The sequence below is a fragment of the Glandiceps talaboti genome, chromosome 4 (assembly GCF_964340395.1).
Source record: "Glandiceps talaboti chromosome 4, keGlaTala1.1, whole genome shotgun sequence".
NCBI classification, from domain to species: domain Eukaryota; kingdom Metazoa; phylum Hemichordata; class Enteropneusta; family Spengelidae; genus Glandiceps; species Glandiceps talaboti.
In genome coordinates, this window is record NC_135552.1 from 14,165,964 (window position 1) to 14,192,193 (window position 26,230).

The following is a 26,230-nucleotide window of genomic DNA, read 5'->3' on the forward strand; positions in this document are numbered from 1 at the left end:
CATATGTAGACCTGATATCAACATTGACAACAACACTAGCGAGCTAGCTCTGACGCTTGACAGGTTAATTTCATGTACTATGTAAAATTGGATATACTCTTTGAATAAGTGTTATTACTTACTCCAAATTCCAGTCGGTCATAAGGACCGACAAGTTGTTGTAATTCTGAAAAACTGTTGGTCCGAACGAAAATCTGTCTGACAAGAACTGGGATCAACTTACCTTGAAAGTTCGCACGTCTAGTGATAGTGCTGCCTGGCACTGTAGTCTATATACGATTTACACCTCCACACACTCACTCACTCTCTTGGCTTAGAGACCACGTACGTTTGGCATCCAAACTAATGGCACACAGTTGTACTACTACCCACACAATATATAGTGAGGTGCAAGTACATGATATACAACTTTTTACAAGCATGATAAACTCGTAAATAACGTGTGCAACCCAAGTTCATGCTTAGGCGTTAAAACAAATAACCAGTCAGAGGCGTTGCTGATCAGTCACAGACGTTACCAACAACTCTCTAGACGTAGACAGACTCACCAGTCCTCGGGAGCGTAGTAGAATATCATATAATATATCATTGCACTGTTGGCCTTCATCGACGTGTTACCGCGACTCCGTGGTGTTGAGATGCCCCGAGGACTGTTAACACATTCAAATTTAGGCTGATGACGGCTTAGTTGATTGGTCTTTGAAAGCACGCCCGAATTACTCAATATGTAGCCCATTGATTGAAATGATTGATTCTTAGTGGAAATAAATAACTTTTTACAACACATGGTCCTACTGTGTTCTTAATTAACTTTGCAATGAAAAGACCGTTATCACCTTTAATTTCCAAATGTAAATAAATTCCATACATTCAAAGTACTTCAAGTGATACTTCCTGCGTTACATTGAAGGTACAGTCAATTAACTCGTGTACGAATTTTAATAAGTTAATGAGATTTCCCTTCAAATCCGAGATGCCATTAGTTAACTGCAGTGACCGTTGAAGAGCCTGAGGTGGGTTTTTTCGCTCGAGAAATAGAGGATTTTATCAGTCGTTTGGCCAGAATTTTTTTTAAAAAGCTGTTCAACAGGCAACCTAACCCATCACATTAGGTAGGTAGGTCGACTTATTTTTACATTGTTGGATAAAGATGTAAAAACAAGCGATATATAATGATGACAAAACAATTCAAGTTGAGTTTCGAGTTTCTATAGTACTTATTAAGTAATTGTGCTCTAGATTTGCAAATTGTCTGTATGGCAATCGATTTCCATCAGTTCTACAGTTAGGATATGTACACAAAAGTTGTTTGAAAATAAGACCATGTAGGAGGCCATTTAGAGGCATATATATCAAACCATGGAATTAATGTAAAGTCTTACAATGCTTGAATGTGGTATTACACTACCAGAATTGAGACAATTACACAATGCAGTACATATTATCTGGATATAATGTGTATTTTGCTGTGGCAAAGCTGGAAAATATTTTGCGGGCGTGCACTTGGTAAATGACGTCTCTTGGAGTTTAATTTGGTTCCAAAAAATCACGAATAGAAAGCAAAACATTTCAAGACTTTCAGACTATCAGAATTGTGATGTCCCAATGACTTCTCAGCGCCTTTCCATGGTCGCAAAGTGTTGTTCATTCCTTTTAGTGCGTGTTGGATATACAACAGCTTAGTTTAATCTCAGTTCACTCTTGTATGCATCATCAGAGCCAAGGAAACCACTGTGTAGGATAATTTATATAATCTGTAATTGACTCAAATGTACATGGTCACAATGTATTATTCAGAAAATATAAAGGAACCCCCTTAATGTTGAAACAAAGAACATTTTCTTATTAGTGACATTTTCTTTTGTATTGTTATTATCTTGTGTTTCTGGTGGAAATAAATTCACTTCAATTCAATTCAAGTGTGCATTTTACTGACATGCAAAGCCCGCATGAGGATATATTTCCCATCACCAAAAAAAATGAAATGCCAAGTCGGGCCCGTTGAACAGCCTTATTTTTTCTGGCCTTACGGCATTTTAGATTATCAACTGTCGTTTTTATGAAACTTAAGGTAGGCATGTTGTTATGTAAAATTTGACCGTGAACAGAGTGTTTTAGTGGCTTTTACATGATCCGTTCCATGACTGTGTGCTAACTCAATTTTCGGTAAATTAACATCTGTACGATTTACAGAATCATAGCCACTATGTTTCAAAATTAGGATTTTTTGAACTTTTACATCGTTTATTTCTTTCTTTTTTGGTTTGATTTTGGTCGTTTCAAGGCATAAATCCTTGAAAACGGCCGACAGAAATAACTATAGTTCGCTCTTGCAATAATCAATATGGCCACTAACCTCGCGTATTACACTGTACCATTGACATACATTCCGGAGAAAATAGAGCTAGATTTCAGTGCAGAATCTCATGTAATCAACATCTTATTTTTTGTAAATTTACTAGCAATACCAAAGACCAAGAATTGTATGTAAAAACACCCAAGCACACCCTAAATGCTTGTGTTTGTGAAGTTTCCTATTTGGGCGGGAAAATACCATATGACTGTTCGATTTAGACTATATGCATGCCAATCAGGGCAAAAATGATATCGAAGTTCATGTACATGTATTAACTGTATTATCTAGTTCGAGAAAAAATACAATATCGTCACTCCAATACTCTTTTGGCAGTTTTGGTATAATTATTTGCTCTTTCTCTTTCAGGACTGGATAATGTGGGAGGATGTCATCCCGCTGTTGCTAAGACTTGCTCAAAACACAAAAACAGAAATTAAAAAAAAAAAGATAAGAAAATCACACATCCATACACACATTCTCCACAGAAAAACAAAAAAATAGATCAGTGAGTGTATATTGTATGAGTAGTCATATGAAAAAAATACAATCAATAAAAATTAGATTGACGAGTCTAATATTTTACGACCCACTTAGCCGGCCACGGCAAATTCAACACAGACTTACGTACACTTGCTTGAGAACTTGCAAGGACAGCTTGAAATATGTACTAAATATAGACCCTATAAGGTAGGGACTCCAAATTTGGCACAGATAATGAATATAAACTAATTAGTCCTGAAAATTGTGTGTTGATTCAAGCATCGGAACCCACTTTACCGACCAGACAAATTTTGACACAGTCATGACTATGTGTTATATATATTTATCTAGTATATTTGTTCTTGTTGTTTTTGTATGTTTTTGACAATAGATAATGCATTTCTTACATTATTTCATGTCAAATAAAATATACTATATTATACTATATTATACTATACTGTACATGTGGCCAAATTAGTGCCAAGAGGTTCAAATTGTCATCTAAATTGGTCATGTTGAGTGTGTGAACTATGAAGGATTATATCTGAACATTTAATATAATGCCACAAGTATTATTTGGAGTACTTGGAATGTATGGAATTTATTATATTTGGAAAAGGTGACACGGGTCTTTTCATTGCAAAGTTAATTAAGAACACAGTAGGGCCCTGTGTCGTAAAAAGTTCAAACTGTTATCTAGAACTAAGCATCAACCATTTCAATCAACAGACCTCATATTTAGTAATTTGGGCGGGCTTCCAAAGACCAATCTATCGACTAAGCCGTCATCAGGTTAAATTTCAACAAATGTTAACAGTCCTCGGGGCATCGCAATAACACGGAGTCGCAGTAACACGTCAACAAATGATTAGCTCTATGTGGTGGATGTGGGCCCACAGTACAAGGATATTCTAGTATAAATATGCGTTAGATATTATTTCATACAAAACAGCTAATAATAGCGATGCTCCCAAAGACAGCTGGTGAGAGAGTCTAGTATGTATGTATGTATGTATGTATGTATGTATGTATGTATGGGTTGTGTAATTGCACTTGCTGTTTTCACCTGAAATGTGGAACCGCTATAGATGTCTTTGGTTATATCAAGATATAGGTCTGGGTATCCTGCTTCTTTCAATTCCCTGATCATGAACTCATGATCTATGCTGCCAAAAGCGTCTTTGATATCAATGAAACTAACATATAGTTTTGAGCTTGTGTGAAGGAAATCACTAACTGCAGACTTTAAACAGAATACATGTTCTTGCAGCCCATTTCTGGGCATAGACCCTTTCTGACGGGTGGATAGGCGTTGAGTGTTGACAATCCACTCGATGTGACGTTTCTGTATGAGCTTCATGAATAATTTATATGATGTTAACAATAGCGAGATTGGACGCCAATCTTCAATATTGTTGTGATTTCCATTCTTTTTAGGTACAAGCGTGATGATACCATGCTTCCAATCTGGTGGGACGCGACGATGACATAGGCAAACGTTGTAAATAGCTTTAAGGACGGGTGCAAGTTGGTTTTTGCATTTCTTTAATGTGTCGTATGTTACACCATCCGCACCTGGTGATCTGTTATTTGGAAGATTTGTAATGGCCGCTCTTACCTCATCATCTGTAAACATTTCGGTGGAGGGGAGCCAATCTGGAGGAAGACTGTTGACTTCATCTTCCCAGGGAGATTGAAGCGTGCCTTCCAAAGAGCGTTGACAACGGCTTTTAAAGTGGTGTTCGATGTCATCAATGTTTATTGAGCATGTTGTAGTTCTCGGAATTTTACCATTGTTATTAATTATCTCAATGCATTTTCTTTTGTTCAGATTGCCACAGGTATGTGAGTTCATCTCGTTGAACAAACCTTCCATCTGTGCTGTTGTCAGAACACTGTGTCTTCAGTTTTGAGAAACAAGGCTGGATTTTGGTTTTAATAAACGACATCAGATATTGGATTGTTGTATGTAGTTGCTTTCTCTCATCGTGAGACTCGGTATATTCTTCACACACTTCATCTGGGATTGTTACTGGAAACTTAAAAAGGATCCGTTTGACATATTTCAGGAATTCGACGCTAAATGGCCGACCGTCCTGTCTTCGCTCTCTGTAATTATTGTCATCGTAGAACACTCGAGAAAGTAACGATATGATTTTAATCCACCGCACAGGATTAGAGTGAGAGTGTCAGGCTTAATAGTTATTGGTTTGGTGCTTAGCATTTGTCTAAATGATGTATCCATGTCCACGAATTCATTCCAAACACTGGTGTCTACAACATCCATGTACTTCACCCATACTGTAGGGTTATGCAGATAAAGGCATTATCCAGGGGTGTCCGTGGTCAGTGATTGTTTTCGAGCAAGGCATTGACAAATGGTTACGCTGGATTGAGTGTCCTTATGGTAGGGTTCATACACCAAATCCAGTGCAAGGCTATGTTGACGATCTAGACTTCATCGCTAACTCTGAACAAGAATTAAACACTATGACTACAAAAACAGATTCATTCATGGTAGCTAGCGGTATGCAAATTAAACATCGCAAATGTGGGATATTGCATGGTCAGCGAACTGGAAACAACTGGAAAAAGAATGAAAAGACGGGAGATACACAAGTATCAATTCAAAATGCCCGTATACCAATGTATGAGCGCAAACAAGCGTATACATATCTCGGCTACCAAATGAATATTGAAAACTCTTGCAACAATGAACAAGTTAATATACTTATATCGGAATTTAAAGAAACCATGACAAAGATAGACGCATCCCTGTTACCAACTTCTGCAAAACTTTCGGCTGTCAACGTAATGTGCATGTCAAAGCTGAATTTTTTACTATCCAAATCTAATCTTCACAGAGAAGAACCTAATGGAAATTGAAAATGAAATCGTCGGACATGTAAGGCATGAATTGGTTCAACTTGAACTCGTCTTCCACAAGGTCATTCTTTTTCACTCCAAAATCTGCAGGAGGATTAGGGGTAATCAATCCTCGCGTTATGTATTATGCGAAACGCCTTTCATTTTATTTGTCTGTTTTGAATAACGACGATCCAAATGTACGACAGGCAGCACGATATTCACTCAAGCTACATATGGAGAAACGGAAAGCTATACCTGTACACGACGAGGATTGTCCGAATTTTGCAGGATATGTTATCAACAATACCGGTAACATAGCAAAGCAGTCCAAAGTTAATTGGCCAAAGTCAATTTGGGTAAATCTGCATGAAATGTGCAAGCGTCAGCACATCTCCTTGATTAAAGGAGACGATAAATACCTCTACGAAATGGCAGTAGACGAGGAAGTGTCAATAACCTTCGATTCGCCAGACAAATTCTACACAACATTTAAACAGCAGCTGCTGCAGCAATATCAATCGGAGTTCAAGGCGAAATCTTCACAGGGAAGAGTGACTCGAGAGGCAGGGAAAGTAAACCATGGTGTATCGTCCACTTACCTCAACAATCACAAGATTGACGATAATCTGAGAACATTTGTCGCGAGAGGTCGTTTACAGCTCCTGCAGTGCGAAAGTCTCATGACCCTGTACTATCCAGAGTCGTACACTAAATCATGTAAAATATGCAATCATCCCACTGAAACAGTATCACACATTTTGAATGGCTGTACGAAATTCCAGAAACTATACCAACAAAGACACAATAGAATAGTTGATTTAATCTTCGGTAAAATCGCGAACAGTAATCCTGGCAAGGAGACATTCAAAGACACGGTTTTAAAACCTGAAATGTTTGATGCTCATATGAGAACTTTTGAACATCAGCATAAACGACCAGACATTACAATCATCGATAAACAGAACAAACATGCAATATTAGTTGAAGTGTCCGTACCCTTTGATGCACATATTTCATTGTGTTTTCAGAAGAAGTTCGACAAATATTTTCCACTCTCACTAGAAATAAACACTACAGGCTTTCGTTCAGAAATAATAGTTATTGTCATTGGAAGTCTCGGAAATGTACATCATAAAGTCACAAGTGGTTTGATCAAAGCTGGTTTAAATAGAAGGAATTCCAAATCCATCACCAAATATTGTAGTGTCAGCTCAATAATAGGTTCTTACAAAATTTGGAGATTGAGATGTAGGTACTATAACAACCAGATATCACGTGAACGTTTGTCATAAGTGACCAAGAGAAACTCGTTCACTAGTCAGTATGATTTCCTGCAAGGTATTGTGTGTGTATTCTGTAAAGGAATTATGTAAATACTTTACCTGTACATGCTATGTTCATGTAAGTTGGAAATAAAAGAATTTGATATGCGCGTGCATGTGTGTGTGTGCGTGCGTGTGTGCGTACAATGTTTCAGAGGATAAAATAAAGCAAGAGTGCTTGTTCACTTATGTAGCCCTAACGTATACGATGATACAGTATTAATGGTACAAACAAAAGGTCGTCTTAAATGTGTGAAAATAGAGTTGTCAGTTAACTTCTTGGGACCCATATTCATTAAGGTTAACCATAATACGAAAAGTTGAGTGAAAATATAAATTTGCACAAAAAATTAATGGTTATTTGTAAATTCTGGTCCTATGTTCACTGATTGATATTTGAATTGGTATGTTATTTATGAGAAATAAATACATGAGAATATCAGAATAATTTGTAGTTTTGATGATAGCATTATAATTATGCAGATGCGCAGGTAATTCAACAGTAAAAATATAGAAACCTTTCATTTTCTAATCAATAAAAGTTAATTTCTTGATCGAATGGAATTAAGTAATATCATTCTGAGAATAAAGCAGTAGAAACTCATTTATTTTCCTTAAATGAAAGGTTATTTCATTTATTTATTTTTCTCATTAGATAACCATTCTCTTTCATCTCTTCTTTTTTGCAGAATGAATCATTGCAGGTCTCCACACGATACTAATCAGAAATGGATATTAACACTTTACTTTCTCTTTAGTGGTTTTGGGTCATTTTATTATATCTCTACAGAAATCAGTGTAAGTCTTTCGTAATAATTCAGAAATGTTGATGGCTAGAGAGTGGATAAATGGATAACACTAATAACAGCTGTGACGTTTATTTTGATCACATCTGCATGACGATGAATTGTAATTATGATTGACTGAATAAAATATACCTGGAACATTTGCATGCATATATGTCAGGTCACAGGTGTGATTCTGTGTTTTATGTATCTTATTTACAACCACTTCAAAAGTTGAATTCTTGTCAAAATAAATAAAATGTGTGTTTCAAAAAGAATACTGAAAACTCTTAAAAAACAAATGACCGTTTTCTAATGGCGTTGTTACTGGGTAGAATCGGAAAAGTCATTTTCAATATAGCGTGCACGTGAGTCTTAGGTGAAGGCACAACTATTGTCAATGATTTGTGTATATCGACGAGTCATCAAGAACTTGACTTCCTGACTACATCATGATAATATGAGGTAGCCAATATGGCGGCGTATGCTCACATAGATAATATATAAGGAGGGTATTTCAAACTAGATGAAAAGTACCGTTTTGGAGAATTTTAGTCATCCGAGCAGAGAGTCGACTATTGTAGTCAAAGATAATGTAAAATTAGTAGATAGTCAATATTGTGTAGGGCGTCAAAATCTTTACCAGCATAACTACAGTTTCTCCTCGTTAGTTAGTAGAAAATCATCAAATCAGTTATACTAAATAGATGTACATTTTATTTCAGGCATGTCGATGTGTCGAGCTAGACGCTAAAATTTTGCAATATTAGTCAGATATTTGTCAAACCAGACTCCCTCTCTCAAAAAAACTCATAGAAGACAAGTTTGGCGGCAAAATACCGGACATTCTTTATTGAACTCCAATCAATCAATCAATTACAAGGTATAACAGTGGGGAAAAAAATGGAAAAATTATATAATGCGCGAAAATACATAAAATATTTCCCAGATAAAAGCGATGCTACCTGAACGGAGGACAATGATTTACATACTATAATAACTGTCACTTTGTAAATCACGGATAAATGCAAAGAAATTTTTAAAAAATCAAAACAAGAAAAAACGTAGGAAGAACGGAAATTATAACACTGCTAGATGTACCAAGTGAACACTAAAATCAGAAATTTAGCAGCAAAAATAACCAATACTCAAAGTGTGGACTTCAGGTCGGAAAGTACTAGTTAGCATGCGCAGTTGCCCTGATATAACCACCACCGTCGAATGAAACATACTTTAGCGAATAAGCACTGAGTTACATCTTGTACATGTAGTTATACTTTAACAATTACTTGAAGTCCATATTGATCTTTGAATCCGTGATCACCAATATTGCACTGCCTGTATCCTTTTCATCTAGTCTTGACAACTGTTATTATAGAAGAGAAAGTACACCAAATGAGAATTTCAAAATTCGGAAACATTGTGAGATCCAAACTGTTGATGGATTGCAAATAGGCAAACTAATCATTTGGAGCAATTCGGACAACATAAACAAGTAACTTTTTTTTTTAAATCTCAAAATAGAATATTTAGGTATTATTCCCAAACAATTTTCTTTGTTGAGGTAAGGAAAATACGAGTGACTTAAGGGGCCTTGTTGCTCTGCGTTGGTAGACGAGTAATGACAGAACCATTACGTCACGAGTGCTTTCCGGCTGAATGAAAAAAAAAATATTGGGAATAATATAATTATACCTAGTCATTGATAAGCATAAATTATTTTTAAAAAAAACTTTATTTATCTGATTTTTTATTATTTGCCGATAAGAAGCATTACGATACCGTCGTGACGTTTTGACGGCATCCCCGGGCCAAGGACGGCATATTTTAGCCCAATCGTACTCGCGTCGCCTTTTGAACAGTGCATTTAACAACAACGTAAACATATTTCATCTCGAATAAATATACTAGCTATTAGAATACCAATGGGAAACTTCAAGAAGGTGTATCGGGACATGTGCCACAATATATTTGTTGGTCCCATTATACACTAATTGATTCGATTCAAGTTGCTCGGAGCATAAGGAAGCACGCTCCGAGTCATTGCATCATGTAAATGGAACTGTGACCGACCTAATTTTGTTGTCCATATATAAAATGAGAGTGACCTGTAAATTTTTCACAGTTTTCGTTGTGGTCTTGTATTGTCACATGTTTGGCTTGTGAACACAAGTTTACATCTATTATTGTCTAGGGCGTAATACTCTAGTCCGAGTCTGAAACCCATATAAAACCTAAGATACTCGCATTTGGATCGGAATGAACAGAAGTACTGAGGTCTCATCGACTTGTTGGGGACTCGAATTAATGCTTGTTTTTATCACGGTATACAGGTGATTATTATATATCGGTAGAGGGGTAGTGTTGTCAAGTTTTGTGCAGTCACCGCGGCCGCGGCAGTAAGCTTATACTAGGATAGTTCCGCCGATTAAAGTTGAAGCAGTGTATGTACAATGTACGTATGGAATCGGGAGAGCACAGCGCACATTCGTGTCGGGTTAAATTTATCCACGTGTTGATGTAATCCATATTTATCAATCAGATATATTGTAAAATTCTTCAAGTTGTACAGAAATAACGTCTCTAACTTCAAAACAAACCCTGAGAAATTGGACCGGACGTGGCTAAGTATCTAGTTGCAGGCTTTCTTTCATAACCATGTGCTGGGGTCACGACCTTGATTGCCGACGTCAATATTGTCCAATCATATTTAATATCATTAACACATCGCGATATTTGATTTGTTGGTTTCCTAAACTGTATACTTCGAATACCATGATTCGTTACAAAATTCTTCTAATGAATATTAAATAGACTTGTTGCATTAAATTAAGTGGTATCGCAACAAGGGAAACCATACAAGTTTTCTTCCAGACGAGTTGCTAAAGTCATGTAAATGACAACACTAAACTCACGAAATTTCCTCAATTCTTTACAATTTTATTGCTGATAATATGGCAATCTAATAGCTAGTTTATTTATTCAAGATAAATATGTTTACTTTGTTGCTAAATGCGCCGTTCAAAAGGCGACATCAGTGAGTATAGTGGGCTAAAATATGCTGTCGACGCCATGCATGTCGAAGATATTGTAATGCTTCTCCTCGGCAAATAATAAAAAAATCAGATAAATAAATTGAAACACGCGACCGACATTACAAGTGTTTATGTATATCTACACTGTAGTCTAGCCGTTTTGATTTATTTTGCCATAATATGGGGAGATATAGATAATATTTTAGCATTTATACCCACAGACACTGCCAATTAGTGAGAAAATGTGAGTAAATATCGGTAAATGTTGGTTAATAAGAAATGTAGAGTGTAGTTTTTGTTTACTGATGTCTGTTACAACCACTAGCAATGTATTTTTTCACAATGCTGTTGAGTTTTATTCACCTAGTGACTACGCTCGTCATAGTCTTAGTGCTAACGTATACCCTTATGACGTCATAAAATCCCGTGGTCTAGGTGGGACCGGAAATACCCGAAAACTCTCGAAGTAAATCCGAAGGGAAGTGACTGAAAAAGGGTCATTTTAAGGTGTTTGCAGACGCTTTTGAAAAGTTTTAAAACCAGAATGCATTTCACAAACTTGTCGTCTAGCAAATTAGCGATAGTGAATGTGAGCATTTTGAATCACCTTTAAGCTATCTGCTTGTTAACAACACCAAAGTATAGGCATTAATTGATTTTTGAAATCACGTAAACAGTAAGCCTAAGAGCTATGTATACACCTCGAGCTTTTCAAAGATAAGATGTTTTCGAATCTATTCTTCCTTATCAATGTCTTTCACATATATGAATATAATCGACTTAAAGTAAGTATATCAGCCTTTAATGAAACAAATTCTTCTATAGCAGTAATTGGTCTTAAACATTTCATTCATAGGTTCCAGCACAGAGTCCAACAAGAATGTATAATTCCTTTTCATGATTTTCGGGAATTATAATATTATTTTCTTATTTTTCTCTCTATTTCAAAAAAAACAGTTTTAAGTATTGCCATCCTAACTATCGTTTCCTTTGACTGTCTTTTCCTATTTCCCACCGCTATCATTGTCTTATCAGCTAGAGTTTATCAACGTTGCATTAATTAGTGCGCAGGTAATCCTAGAAATAACTCACAGGCTATTTCCCAGTGAACACATTTCCGACTCTAACATGTAAAGTTGATATATTTAGATTAAGAATTATACAGTGAATAACGTCACATTTTACCTTGGACAGGTTCATCAACGCAGAACTTGAATTCTCCATTACTTCCCCAGCCAGTGGAATATCCAATGTTGTTAACAGGTAAAGGAGTGGGATCAGTCCATTCCATAAATGCTGCCTGGCCTTCTTTTCCAACCTTGATAACACCATTATTGTAGGTTATCCAAAATCCTCTGAATTCAGTTGGTGACAGGATGCTAGGAGTACTTGCTTCTATTTTGGTATTGCCCTGTTTACTACGTCGTATGACTGATTGCGTATTTCCCCATCCTCCAATAACAATCTCGTACAAGGCAGGCTTATCCTCTGGTCCATCAGAGAGTGCAATATGGACATCGTTCTTTGCCTTGGCTTTGAAGTCAACACGTGTAACAGGTGATGATGATGCAAGATACCGGTATTGATATGTGGTATCGGTAGAAAATTCCTTTAGGTTTGTGCATTCTGTGAAGGTGAATAAAGATGAATAATAAATAGTAACATTGACAGTGGATGTGAGATAGTCTAGTAGACGTATTTGATTAAGTATCCGTTCAAATTCAGCTCTTTTTTCTGAAAGATATTACCCATTTTCTATGGAAGAACCAACTCTCTGAAGAACCAACTGTCTGAAATAAACAAGATGATATAATGTCCTATGACTAGTTCCCACTGGTCAGTGTTAAGCTATCTGATTGTTAACAACATCAAAGTATAGGCGTTAATTGATTTTTGAAATCACATAAACAGTAAGCCTAAGAGCTATGTATACACCTCGAGTTTTCCAAAGGAAAGAAGTTTTCGAATCTATTCTTCCTTATCAACGTCTTTCACATCTATGAATATAATCGACTTAAGTATATTAGCCTTTAATGAAACAAATTCTTCTATAGCAGTAATTGGTCTTAAACATTTCATTCATAGGTTCCAGCACAGAGTCCAACAAGAATGTATAATTCCTTTTCATGATTTTCGGGAATTATAATATTATTTTCTTATTTTTCTCTCTATTTCAAAAAAAGTATTGCCATCCTAACTATCGTTTCCTTTGACTGTCTTTTCCTATTTCCTACCGCTATCATTGTCTTATCAGCTAGAGTTTATCAACGTTGCATTAATTAGTGCGCAGGTAATCCTAGAAATAACTCACAGGCTATTTCCCAGTGAACACATTTCCGACTCTAACATGTAAAGTTGATATATTTAGATTAAGAATTATACAGTGAATAACGTCACATTTTACCTTGGACAGGTTCATCGACGCAGAACTTGAATTCTCCATTACTTCCCCAGCCAGTGGAATATCCAATGTTGTTAACAGGTAAAGGAGTGGGATCAGTCCATTCCATAAATGCTGCATGGCCTTCTTTTCCAACCTTGATAACACCATTATTGTAGGTTATCCAAAATCCTCTGAATTCAGTTGGTGACAGGATGCTAGGAGTACTTGCTTCTACTTTGGTATTGCCCTGTTTACTACGTCGTATGACTGATTGCGTATTTCCCCATCCTCCAATAACAATCTCGTACAAGGCAGGCTTATCCTCTGGTCCATCAGAGAGTGCAATGTGGACATCGTTATTTGCCTTGGCTTTGAAGTCAACACGTGTAACAGGTGATGATGATGCAAGATACCGGTATTGATATGTGGTATCGGTAGAAAATTCCTTTAGGTTTGTGCATTCTGTGAAGGTGAATAAAGATGAATAATAAATAGTAACATTGACAGTGGATGTGAGATAGTCTAGTAGACGTATTTGATTAAGTATCCGTTCAAATTCAGCTCTTTTTTCTGAAAGATATTACCCATTTTCTATGGAAGAACCAACTCTCTGAAGAACCAACTGTCTGAAATAAACAAGATGATATAATGTCCTATGACTAGTTCCCACTGGTCAGTGTTAAGCTATCTGCTTGTTAACAACACCAAAGTATAGGCATTAATTGATTTTTGAAATCACGTAAACAGTAAGCCTAAGAGCTATGTATACACCTCGAGTTTTCCAAAGGAAAGAAGTTTTCGAATCTATTCTTCCTTATCAACGTCTTTCACATCAATGAATATAATCGACTTAAGTATATCAGCCTTTAATGAAACAAATTCTTCTATAGCAGTAATTGGTCTTAAACATTTCATTCATAGGTTCCAGCACAGAGTCCAACAAGAATGTATAATTCCTTTTCATGATTTTCGGGAATTATAATATTATTTTCTTATTTTTCTCTCTATTTCAAAAAAAAAGTTTTAAGTATTGCCATCCTAACTATCGTTTCCTTTGACTGTCTTTTCCTATTTCCTACCGCTATCATTGTCTTATCAGCTAGAGTTTATCAACGTTGCATTAATTAGTGCGCAGGTAATCCTAGAAATAACTCACAGGCTAATTCCCAGTGAACACATTTCCGACTCTAACATGTAAAGTTGATATATTTAGATTAAGAATTATACAGTGAATAACGTCACATTTTACCTTGGACAGGTTCATCAACGCAGAACTTGAATTCTCCATTACTTCCCCAGCCAGTGGAATATCCAATGTTGTTAACAGGTAAAGGAGTGGGATCAGTCCATTCCATAAATGCTGCCTGGCCTTCTTTTCCAACCTTGATAACACCATTATTGTAGGTTATCCAAAATCCTCTGAATTCAGTTGGTGACAGGATGCTAGGAGTACTTGCTTCTATTTTGGTATTGCCCTGTTTACTACGTCGTATGACTGATTGCGTATTTCCCCATCCTCCAATAACAATCTCGTACAAGGCAGGCTTATCCTCTGGTCCATCAGAGAGTGCAATATGGACATCGTTCTTTGCCTTGGCTTTGAAGTCAACACGTGTAACAGGTGATGATGATGCAAGATACCGGTATTGATATGTGGTATCGGTAGAAAATTCCTTTAGGTTTGTGCATTCTGTGAAGGTGAATAAAGATGAATAATAAATAGTAACATTGACAGTGGATGTGAGATAGTCTAGTAGACGTATTTGATTAAGTATCCGTTCAAATTCAGCTCTTTTTTCTGAAAGATATTACCCATTTTCTATGGAAGAACCAACTCTCTGAAGAACCAACTGTCTGAAATAAACAAGATGATATAATGTCCTATGACTAGTTCCCACTGGTCAGTGTTAAGCTATCTGATTGTTAACAACATCAAAGTATAGGCGTTAATTGATTTTTGAAATCACATAAACAGTAAGCCTAAGAGCTATGTATACACCTCGAGTTTTCCAAAGGAAAGAAGTTTTCGAATCTATTCTTCCTTATCAACGTCTTTCACATCTATGAATATAATCGACTTAAGTATATTAGCCTTTAATGAAACAAATTCTTCTATAGCAGTAATTGGTCTTAAACATTTCATTCATAGGTTCCAGCACAGAGTCCAACAAGAATGTATAATTCCTTTTCATGATTTTCGGGAATTATAATATTATTTTCTTATTTTTCTCTCTATTTCAAAAAAGTATTGCCATCCTAACTATCGTTTCCTTTGACTGTCTTTTCCTATTTCCTACCGCTATCATTGTCTTATCAGCTAGAGTTTATCAACGTTGCATTAATTAGTGCGCAGGTAATCCTAGAAATAACTCACAGGCTATTTCCCAGTGAACACATTTCCGACTCTAACATGTAAAGTTGATATATTTAGATTAAGAATTATACAGTGAATAACGTCACATTTTACCTTGGACAGGTTCATCGACGCAGAACTTGAATTCTCCATTACTTCCCCAGCCAGTGGAATATCCAATGTTGTTAACAGGTAAAGGAGTGGGATCAGTCCATTCCATAAATGCTGCATGGCCTTCTTTTCCAACCTTGATAACACCATTATTGTAGGTTATCCAAAATCCTCTGAATTCAGTTGGTGACAGGATGCTAGGAGTACTTGCTTCTACTTTGGTATTGCCCTGTTTACTACGTCGTATGACTGATTGCGTATTTCCCCATCCTCCAATAACAATCTCGTACAAGGCAGGCTTATCCTCTGGTCCATCAGAGAGTGCAATGTGGACATCGTTATTTGCCTTGGCTTTGAAGTCAACACGTGTAACAGGTGATGATGATGCAAGATACCGGTATTGATATGTGGTATCGGTAGAAAATTCCTTTAGGTTTGTGCATTCTGTGAAGGTGAATAAAGATGAATAATAAATAGTAACATTGACAGTGGATGTGAGATAGTCTAGTAGACGTATTTGATTAAGTATCCGTTCAAATTCAGCTCTTTTTTCTGAAAGATATTACCCATTTTCTATGGAAGAACCAACTCTCTGAAGAACCAACTGTCTGAAATAAACAAGATGATATAATGTCCTATGACTAGTTCCCACTGGTCAGTGTTAAGCTATCTGCTTGTTAACAACACCAAAGTATAGGCATTAATTGATTTTTGAAATCACGTAAACAGTAAGCCTAAGAGCTATGTATACACCTCGAGTTTTCCAAAGGAAAGAAGTTTTCGAATCTATTCTTCCTTATCAACGTCTTTCACATCAATGAATATAATCGACTTAAGTATATCAGCCTTTAATGAAACAAATTCTTCTATAGCAGTAATTGGTCTTAAACATTTCATTCATAGGTTCCAGCACAGAGTCCAACAAGAATGTATAATTCCTTTTCATGATTTTCGGGAATTATAATATTATTTTCTTATTTTTCTCTCTATTTCAAAAAAAAAGTTTTAAGTATTGCCATCCTAACTATCGTTTCCTTTGACTGTCTTTTCCTATTTCCTACCGCTATCATTGTCTTATCAGCTAGAGTTTATCAACGTTGCATTAATTAGTGCGCAGGTAATCCTAGAAATAACTCACAGGCTAATTCCCAGTGAACACATTTCCGACTCTAACATGTAAAGTTGATATATTTAGATTAAGAATTATACAGTGAATAACGTCACATTTTACCTTGGACAGGTTCATCAACGCAGAACTTGAATTCTCCATTACTTCCCCAGCCAGTGGAATATCCAATGTTGTTAACAGGTAAAGGAGTGGGATCAGTCCATTCCATAAATGCTGCCTGGCCTTCTTTTCCAACCTTGATAACACCATTATTGTAGGTTATCCAAAATCCTCTGAATTCAGTTGGTGACAGGATGCTAGGAGTACTTGCTTCTATTTTGGTATTGCCCTGTTTACTACGTCGTATGACTGATTGCGTATTTCCCCATCCTCCAATAACAATCTCGTACAAGGCAGGCTTATCCTCTGGTCCATCAGAGAGTGCAATATGGACATCGTTCTTTGCCTTGGCTTTGAAGTCAACACGTGTAACAGGTGATGATGATGCAAGATACCGGTATTGATATGTGGTATCGGTAGAAAATTCCTTTAGGTTTGTGCATTCTGTGAAGGTGAATAAAGATGAATAATAAATAGTAACATTGACAGTGGATGTGAGATAGTCTAGTAGACGTATTTGATTAAGTATCCGTTCAAATTCAGCTCTTTTTTCTGAAAGATATTACCCATTTTCTATGGAAGAACCAACTCTCTGAAGAACCAACTGTCTGAAATAAACAAGATGATATAATGTCCTATGACTAGTTCCCACTGGTCAGTGTTAAGCTATCTGATTGTTAACAACATCAAAGTATAGGCGTTAATTGATTTTTGAAATCACATAAACAGTAAGCCTAAGAGCTATGTATACACCTCGAGTTTTCCAAAGGAAAGAAGTTTTCGAATCTATTCTTCCTTATCAACGTCTTTCACATCTATGAATATAATCGACTTAAGTATATTAGCCTTTAATGAAACAAATTCTTCTATAGCAGTAATTGGTCTTAAACATTTCATTCATAGGTTCCAGCACAGAGTCCAACAAGAATGTATAATTCCTTTTCATGATTTTCGGGAATTATAATATTATTTTCTTATTTTTCTCTCTATTTCAAAAAAGTATTGCCATCCTAACTATCGTTTCCTTTGACTGTCTTTTCCTATTTCCTACCGCTATCATTGTCTTATCAGCTAGAGTTTATCAACGTTGCATTAATTAGTGCGCAGGTAATCCTAGAAATAACTCACAGGCTATTTCCCAGTGAACACATTTCCGACTCTAACATGTAAAGTTGATATATTTAGATTAAGAATTATACAGTGAATAACGTCACATTTTACCTTGGACAGGTTCATCGACGCAGAACTTGAATTCTCCATTACTTCCCCAGCCAGTGGAATATCCAATGTTGTTAACAGGTAAAGGAGTGGGATCAGTCCATTCCATAAATGCTGCATGGCCTTCTTTTCCAACCTTGATAACACCATTATTGTAGGTTATCCAAAATCCTCTGAATTCAGTTGGTGACAGGATGCTAGGAGTACTTGCTTCTACTTTGGTATTGCCCTGTTTACTACGTCGTATGACTGATTGCGTATTTCCCCATCCTCAAATAACAATCTCGTACAAGGCAGGCTTATCCTCTGGTCCATCAGAGAGTGCAATGTGGACATCGTTATTTGCCTTGGCTTTGAAGTCAACACGTGTAACAGGTGATGATGATGCAAGATACCGGTATTGATATGTGGTATCGGTAGAAAATTCCTTTAGGTTTGTGCATTCTGTGAAGGTGAATAAAGATGAATAATAAATAGTAACATTGACAGTGGATGTGAGATAGTCTAGTAGACGTATTTGATTAAGTATCCGTTCAAATTCAGCTCTTTTTTCTGAAAGATATTACCCATTTTCTATGGAAGAACCAACTCTCTGAAGAACCAACTGTCTGAAATAAACAAGATGATATAATGTCCTATGACTAATTCCCACTGGTCAGTGTTAAGCTATCTGATTGTTAACAACACCAAAGTATATAGGCATTAATTGATTTTTGAAATCACGTAAACAGTAAGCCTAAGAGCTATGTATACACCTCGAGTTTTCCAAAGGAAAGAAGTTTTCGAATCTATTCTTCCTTATCAACGTCTTTCACATCTATGAATATAATCGACTTAAGTATATCAGCCTTTAATGAAACAAATTCTTCTATAGCAGTAATTGGTCTTAAACATTTCATTCATAGGTTCCAGCACAGAGTCCAACAAGAATGTATAATTCCTTTTCATGATTTTCGGGAATTATAATATTATTTTCTTATTTTTCTCTCTATTTCAAAAAAAAAGTTTTAAGTATTGCCATCCTAACTATCGTTTCCATTGACTGTCTTTTCCTATTTCCTACCGCTATCATTGTCTTATCAGCTAGAGTTTATCAACGTTGCATTAATTAGTGCGCAGGTAATCCTAGAAATAACTCACAGGCTATTTCCCAGTGAACACATTTCCGACTCTAACATGTAAAGTTGATATATTTAGATTAAGAATTATACAGTGAATAACGTCACATTTTACCTTGGACAGGTTCATCAACGCAGAACTTGAATTCTCCATTACTTCCCCAGCCAGTGGAATATCCAATGTTGTTAACAGGTAAAGGAGTGGGATCAGTCCATTCCATAAATGCTGCCTGGCCTTCTTTTCCAACCTTGATAACACCATTATTGTAGGTTATCCAAAATCCTCTGAATTCAGTTGGTGACAGGATGCTAGGAGTACTTGCTTCTATTTTGGTGTTGCCCTGTTTACTACGTCGTATGACTGATTGCGTATTTCCCCATCCTCCAATAACAATCTCGTACAAGGCAGGCTTATCCTCTGGTCCATCAGAGAGTGCAATATGGACATCGTTCTTTGCCTTGGCTTTGAAGTCAACACGTGTAACAGGTGATGATGATGCAAGATACCGGTATTGATATGTGGTATCGGTAGAAAATTCCTTTAGGTTTGTGCATTCTGTGAAGGTGAATAAAGATGAATAATAAATAGTAACATTGACAGTGGATGTGAGATAGTCTAGTAGACGTATTTGATTAAGTATCCGTTCAAATTCAGCTCTTTTTTCTGAAAGATATTACCCATTTTCTATGGAAGAACCAACTCTCTGAAGAACCAACTGTCTGAAATAAACAAGATGATATAATGTCCTATGACTAGTTCCCACTGGTCAGTGTTAAGCTATCTGCTTGTTAACAACACCAAAGTATAGGCATTAATTGATTTTTGAAATCACGTAAACAGTAAGCCTAAGAGCTATGTATACACCTCGAGTTTTCCAAAGGAAAGAAGTTTTCGAATCTATTCTTCCTTATCAACGTCTTTCACATCAATGAATATAATCGACTTAAGTATATCAGCCTTTAATGAAACAAATTCTTCTATAGCAGTAATTGGTCTTAAACATTTCATTCATAGGTTCCAGCACAGAGTCCAACAAGAATGTATAATTCCTTTTCATGATTTTCGGGAATTATAATATTATTTTCTTATTTTTCTCTCTATTTCAAAAAAAAAGTTTTAAGTATTGCCATCCTAACTATCGTTTCCATTGACTGTCTTTTCCTATTTCCTACCGCTATCATTGTCTTATCAGCTAGAGTTTATCAACGTTGCATTAATTAGTGCGCAGGTAATCCTAGAAATAACTCACAGGCTATTTCCCAGTGAACACATTTCCGACTCTAACATGTAAAGTTGATATATTTAGATTAAGAATTATACAGTGAATAACGTCACATTTTACCTTGGACAGGTTCATCAACGCAGAACTTGAATTCTCCATTACTTCCCCAGCCAGTGGAATATCCAATGTTGTTAACAGGTAAAGGAGTGGGATCAGTCCATTCCATAAATGCTGCCTGGCCTTCTTTTCCAACCTTGATAACACCATTATTGTAGGTTATCCAAAATCCTCTGAATTCAGTTGGTGACAGGATGCTAGGAGTACTTGCTTCTATTTTGGTATTGCCCTGTTTACTACGTCGTATGACTGATTGCGTATTTCCCCATCCTCCAATAACAATCTCGTACAAGGCAGGCTTATCCTCTGGTCCATCAGAGAGTGCAATATGGACATCGTTCTTTGCCTTGGCTTTGAAGTCAACACGTGTAACAGGTGATGATGATGCAAGATACCGGTATTGATATGTGGTATCGGTAGAAAATTCCTTTAGGTTTGTGCATTCTGTGAAGGTGAATAAAGATGAATAATAAATAGTAACATTGACAGTGGATGTGAGATAGTCTAGTAGACGTATTTGAATAAGTATCCGTTCAAATTCAGCTCTTTTTTCTGAAAGATATTACTCATTTTCTTTGGAAGAACCAACTTTCTGCAATAAATGAGATGATATAATGTCCTATGACTAGTTCCCACTGGTCAGTGTTAAGCTATCTGCTTGATAACAACACTAAATGTAGGCATTAATTTATTTTTAGAATTCATGTAAAGAATAAGCCAAACATCCATGAATACACGTCGAGCTTTTCAAAGATAAGATGTTTTCGAATCTATTCTTCCTTATCAATGTCTTTCACATGTATGAATATAATCGACTTAAGTATATCAGCCTTTAATGAAACAAATTCTTCTATAGCAGTAATTGGTCTTAAACATTTCATTCATAGGTTCAAGCACAGAGTCCAAAGTTAGGTCGTTTGTCTGAAAGATATTACTTTTGAAGAACCAACTGTCTGAAATAAATGAGATGATATAATGTCCTATGACTAGTTCCCACTGGTCATTTATAGGTTGCAGCACAGAGTCCAACAAGAATACATAATTCGTTTTCATGATTTTCTGGAATTGTAATATTATTTTCTTATCCTTCTCTCTATTTCAAGTAAATTTCTAAATATTACAATCATAACTATTGTCTCCATCATAACTATCATTACCATCGTTTGGAAGAACCAAGTGCGTGAAATAAATGAGATAACATAATGACCTATGACTAGTTCCCACTGCTCAGGTTATAAAGTAGGATTTCTGGGTGTGACTGTGGGTGCTTATTGCGGTAAGTAGTTCATCATAAGTAACTTTAATAACGGAAAAATTACAAAGTTCCAGACCGTGTCCCTTTGATAACAAAAATTGTTTAGATCATGTTTGAAATGACGATGCAAATTGTTCAGAGTTCATCTCTTTCATTGCGACATTGCTATGATGATGAATTCAATGTTTAGGTCTATTATCATATCATTTGGTGTTACAGTATTAGATAGCCTGTTTACGGCACTATTCAAATACATCCTTAGCTGGTCGTACCTCCCCAGTACCTCACATCAACAGCTTGTACTGAGAAAATGTTCAAATGATTCAAGTACCAACATCTCTCAAACGTAGTTATGCAGCACCCCATACAGGTAAATTTACATAACGATATGTAAATAATACCTAAATTAATACGTCCACTTCAAGTTCTGCCCCACATAGAGAAATGTGTTTATATTGACATACTGATTCATTTGAATAAGGACAATCAAACTAGTTGTCATGGTAGAAAGGACTGCACTCTATGATCGACCAGGCTATTGGGCGAAATTTTCAAATCATTATTATCAGCTTTGACAATGGAATCACCACAAGTTGTTGATGTTCAGGCTAGGAGGTACAACCAGCTAACGATGTATCTCAACAGTGTAGTAAACAGGCTAGGGTTAGGGAGGTACAACCAGCTAACGATGTGTCTAAAAAAACAGGCTAGTGCTAGGGAGGTACAACCGGCTAACGATGTATCGCAACAGTACAGTAAACATGCTAGGGCTAGGGAGGCACAACGAGTTAACGATGTATCACAACATCGCCGTAAACAGGCTAGTGTAGAAAGGAAGTAAAGCTGCAATGAATAATCCACCATGTCCATGCCTTTGTTTGTTTGTCTATTACTTTTATTTCAGGTCGAACTGATTATCATTTTAAAATACAGAGTTTTGTGTTACACATATTTTATCTCATATGGTAATATGATAAGAGGCCTAGGGCTCGTTTTAAAATATAGAATAAAATTACTTACGGATAGACTCTTCACATTGCTGCAGTTAAGGGTGAAATTGACAAGGAGAAAGTTGATTTCAGTTAATGGAAACAATTGTTGAAGGGAAATTGTATAACGAAAAATGAAAACTACCGCCAATTATGTTGTAGCATATGTGTATGTGTATTAAGAAAAGAATCAATGTATTGGAACAATTCCTAAAATAGATACATGGGTAACATCACCTTATATCCAAGACAGTCGGTCCAGTTTTGTTTGCCGTTTTCACACACACACACACACACACACACACACACACACACACGCACGCGCGCGCGCGCGCACGCACGCACGCATTTACAGAAACATATCCACGTAAAACTATACTTTCCTCAAGAAATACATATTGGGTAAGTTACAAATCATCGGGCATAAAAAAAATCCACAAAATAGTATGGGAAAAATGAAATTGACAATGGTAGCTGATTTAATTTGATCAGTGAAAATATACTTCTAATCTGCTTATAATGCTCTATGACAACAAATTTGCATGTTTATTTGGTTTACCGTGTTCTGTTCAACCAAATCAAAATTGAATTTGAGTTGTGTGATTAGTTTCATTAAATTAAAGTTGGATCTGAAATTATTTGAAACCAAGATATAAAACTTATGGTGTAAATGGATGGGTTCGCTGTATCAGGGCGTAAGCTTGGTGATTGTGAATTCTCAACTGAGTATATATGTTGATGGTTATATAAGAAATTGAATCAGCTTTAATTTCAGAGAAATCCTTTTACATTAAGTTTGCAGTTTCAGAGACTTGCAAAATGAATTTTAGCATGATGGCAGCTGATACGAGTTGATCAATGAAAATATAACTCAGATCTGCTTGTAATGCTCCATGAGACCAACTATGCGTGTTTGTTTGTTTGTTTGTTTGTTTGTTTGTTTGCTTGCTTGTTTACTGTATTGTTAAATCAAATCACTATTCAGTTAATAAATTGATATGTGTGATTAATTTCAAAAATATGTTACATCTGAAATCATTTCAGACCAAAATATAAAACATATGGTGTAAATGGATGGGTTCGCTGTATCAGGGCGATAATTTGGCGACAGTAAATTCTTGACTGAGTATACGTTGATGATGATATCAAAACAATTAATAGCTATAGCTACCTAGTACCTTGGTGTCAAACTGTTTTCATAAACACACGTCATTGTTTTCTACAGTACCCGTACGCTTATCACGGGATCAAGAAAGAAACACGTGGTGGAGATATTTTAATAAAATATACGGAAGAGAAAGCGTTAGACATTAAAGAGATATATAAGTTTGAACAACACTATGTGACCAGTGAACAAATAACAGCAAATAGCATTTCAAAAGCTTATATCTGAACCAATCCATAATGTGTGAATATTCAATCAAACTTCAGGGTGTTGGATAAGGAGCTTGACTGTTTTTATCTTTGTGTGATATCTTGCATTTCATTACCGTAACTTGATGGCGATCACAATAATTTCCTTCACCGTTAACGTTCGCTTGTATACAGAGCTATAATCATTTCACATCTGATGGTCAAAATGTATGATTCACGATAATATGGCAAATAATGCTATTGTAACACCATGTTTTGACTTGCTACGGTGGTAGGGAACGACGACTGTGTTTTATGAAAAAAAAAACTTTCAGCAAGAATACCATGATGAAGACTTACTGAAAATGACATAGCTTTGATGAAATAAGAAAAGCAGTTCTGTGATTTATCTCAACGAACTTGTAATCAATAACCCTTTATAGTACGGCATGTACGAATTATTGTAGCTAGTGGTTACGAATATATTTGGAAAAATACAGAACAACCAAGGGTAGCGTTCCAGGCAACACAGGTGGGATCTTGAGTACATGGTGAAAACATAACAAAAGCAAAAGATTAAAAATTTGGATGAGCCGATATCATTGTAATAACCTTTACAAATTAAAGTACTCACCACAACTGAGGCGGCAATGCCAACCAGAAAGATCAAAATGAACGTTTTCGTCATGACTAGTAGACTCGATGGAGAAAACACGTTAGAAACATTTGGAGTTGTTTGGAGTACAGAGTACCCGTTAATGATTACCGCGAATGAAAATAATGCCGTAATATATCCAATATCATTTCATATCCAAAAGAGCAATTAAGTAATTAAATTGCATTACTGTATACCAGTGAAAGAGTGATTCAGTGGCAACAGTCTGAGAGTAATTAAAATGGAATACCATCAAATTGTGAAAAACTCTGTGGGTAGATATCAAGTATGCCATCGGTGACGGCATAGTCGATCTATAGCAAGTATTTGCCAGCCTTGTACACACACCAAAATTATACGTATCACATAACATGTTGATGTTAAAATGTTACATGACGAGAGTAAGATACTCAGTTATCATATAATCGCATTTGAGTTGCCAACACATGTTTATGTTTTGATATGAAATGAATGTGAACAAGAGCATTCTATTTACAATTATCAATTGCGTGATTAAGTTGTTGATTTGAATTAGGCTCTGCTAGCTGTTTTGCCAAAATTGTCAGTTGTGAATACAGAATTGAGAAAAGAGGTACAAAATTACAAGGGTTGCATTCAAATCAGTCTATAGCGTATAGTTTATTCACCATTAACCAAGTATTTCAAAACTTTAAAAGGTGTAATATAAGCTAAGAAATTTCCATGAAAAAAATTGACAAATTCGTAAGATTTTCTGTGCAAGCAAGGAGTGTCCATGTTTTACCAAATCAAATGCACATTGACTAGAAGACCGTATAAAATAAACCCATGTCTGAAGGTTCCGAGTCAAATTTTAAGACCAACAAATACAATGTAAAATTCAGTACAATTTAAAGCCATATATTCGTTGGTATCATCGGCAACGTTGTACAGGCCATTTCATTGCACTGGGGGCTTCGTTTTGCATTTTCCAAATTAGTAATTTATAACAGTTTAATTACCTCTCAAATTCCAAATGTTTTCACTTAATTTATTGTTATTTTCAACCACACAGTTAAATATAAGGGTGTTTTTCATTTCCTGTTTTAATCTCAATTTTGGATCCAATATCACGTGACAAATAATGACGTCATGCAATATATTGAAAATAAAGGAAACATGTTATTTTGAAACAGAGTAGAAATCTATTCTCCACAAATGTAGACTTATCATTATCATTTTATTTTTGAAATTTTCATATACCTTTTTATAATGTCGAATGTTACTTTGATAGATGAATACAAAGTGGGGTAAAGATTGACGTGCAATGATATTTTCCAACGGGAGAATATCTCTTACGTTGGTCATGCAACGCGATGGATATACTATACTGGTTGTACCATGACTGTTACATATAACGGAC

At 35.9% G+C, this 26,230-nt stretch overlaps 2 protein-coding genes across 2 annotated transcripts in view; both read right to left on the reverse strand.

Moving 5' to 3' along the window:
• Positions 1 to 8,973: 8,973 nt before the first annotated feature.
• Positions 8,974 to 18,345, reverse strand: LOC144434081 (uncharacterized). Its single transcript, XM_078122537.1, has 7 exons — positions 18,143 to 18,345; positions 16,925 to 17,365; positions 15,697 to 16,137; positions 14,479 to 14,919; positions 13,251 to 13,691; positions 12,032 to 12,472; positions 8,974 to 9,177 (listed from the first exon to the last, which is right to left on the reverse strand). Exons 1-7 carry the CDS (start codon positions 18,246 to 18,248, stop codon positions 9,161 to 9,163), a joined length of 2,328 nt encoding a protein of 775 aa, XP_077978663.1. The 5' UTR covers positions 18,249 to 18,345; the 3' UTR covers positions 8,974 to 9,160.
• A 65-nt stretch (positions 18,346 to 18,410) lies between these two features.
• Positions 18,411 to 26,230, reverse strand: part of LOC144434206 (uncharacterized) — a 28,625-nt gene continuing 20,805 nt past the window's right edge. Inside the window, exons 5-7 of the mRNA XM_078122660.1 lie at positions 20,601 to 21,041; positions 19,373 to 19,813; positions 18,411 to 18,583 (exon numbers count right to left, since the gene is read on the reverse strand). Coding sequence (XP_077978786.1) covers positions 18,411 to 18,583; positions 19,373 to 19,813; positions 20,601 to 21,041 — 1,055 coding nt within the window. The remainder of the gene's footprint in view (positions 18,584 to 19,372; positions 19,814 to 20,600; positions 21,042 to 26,230) is intronic.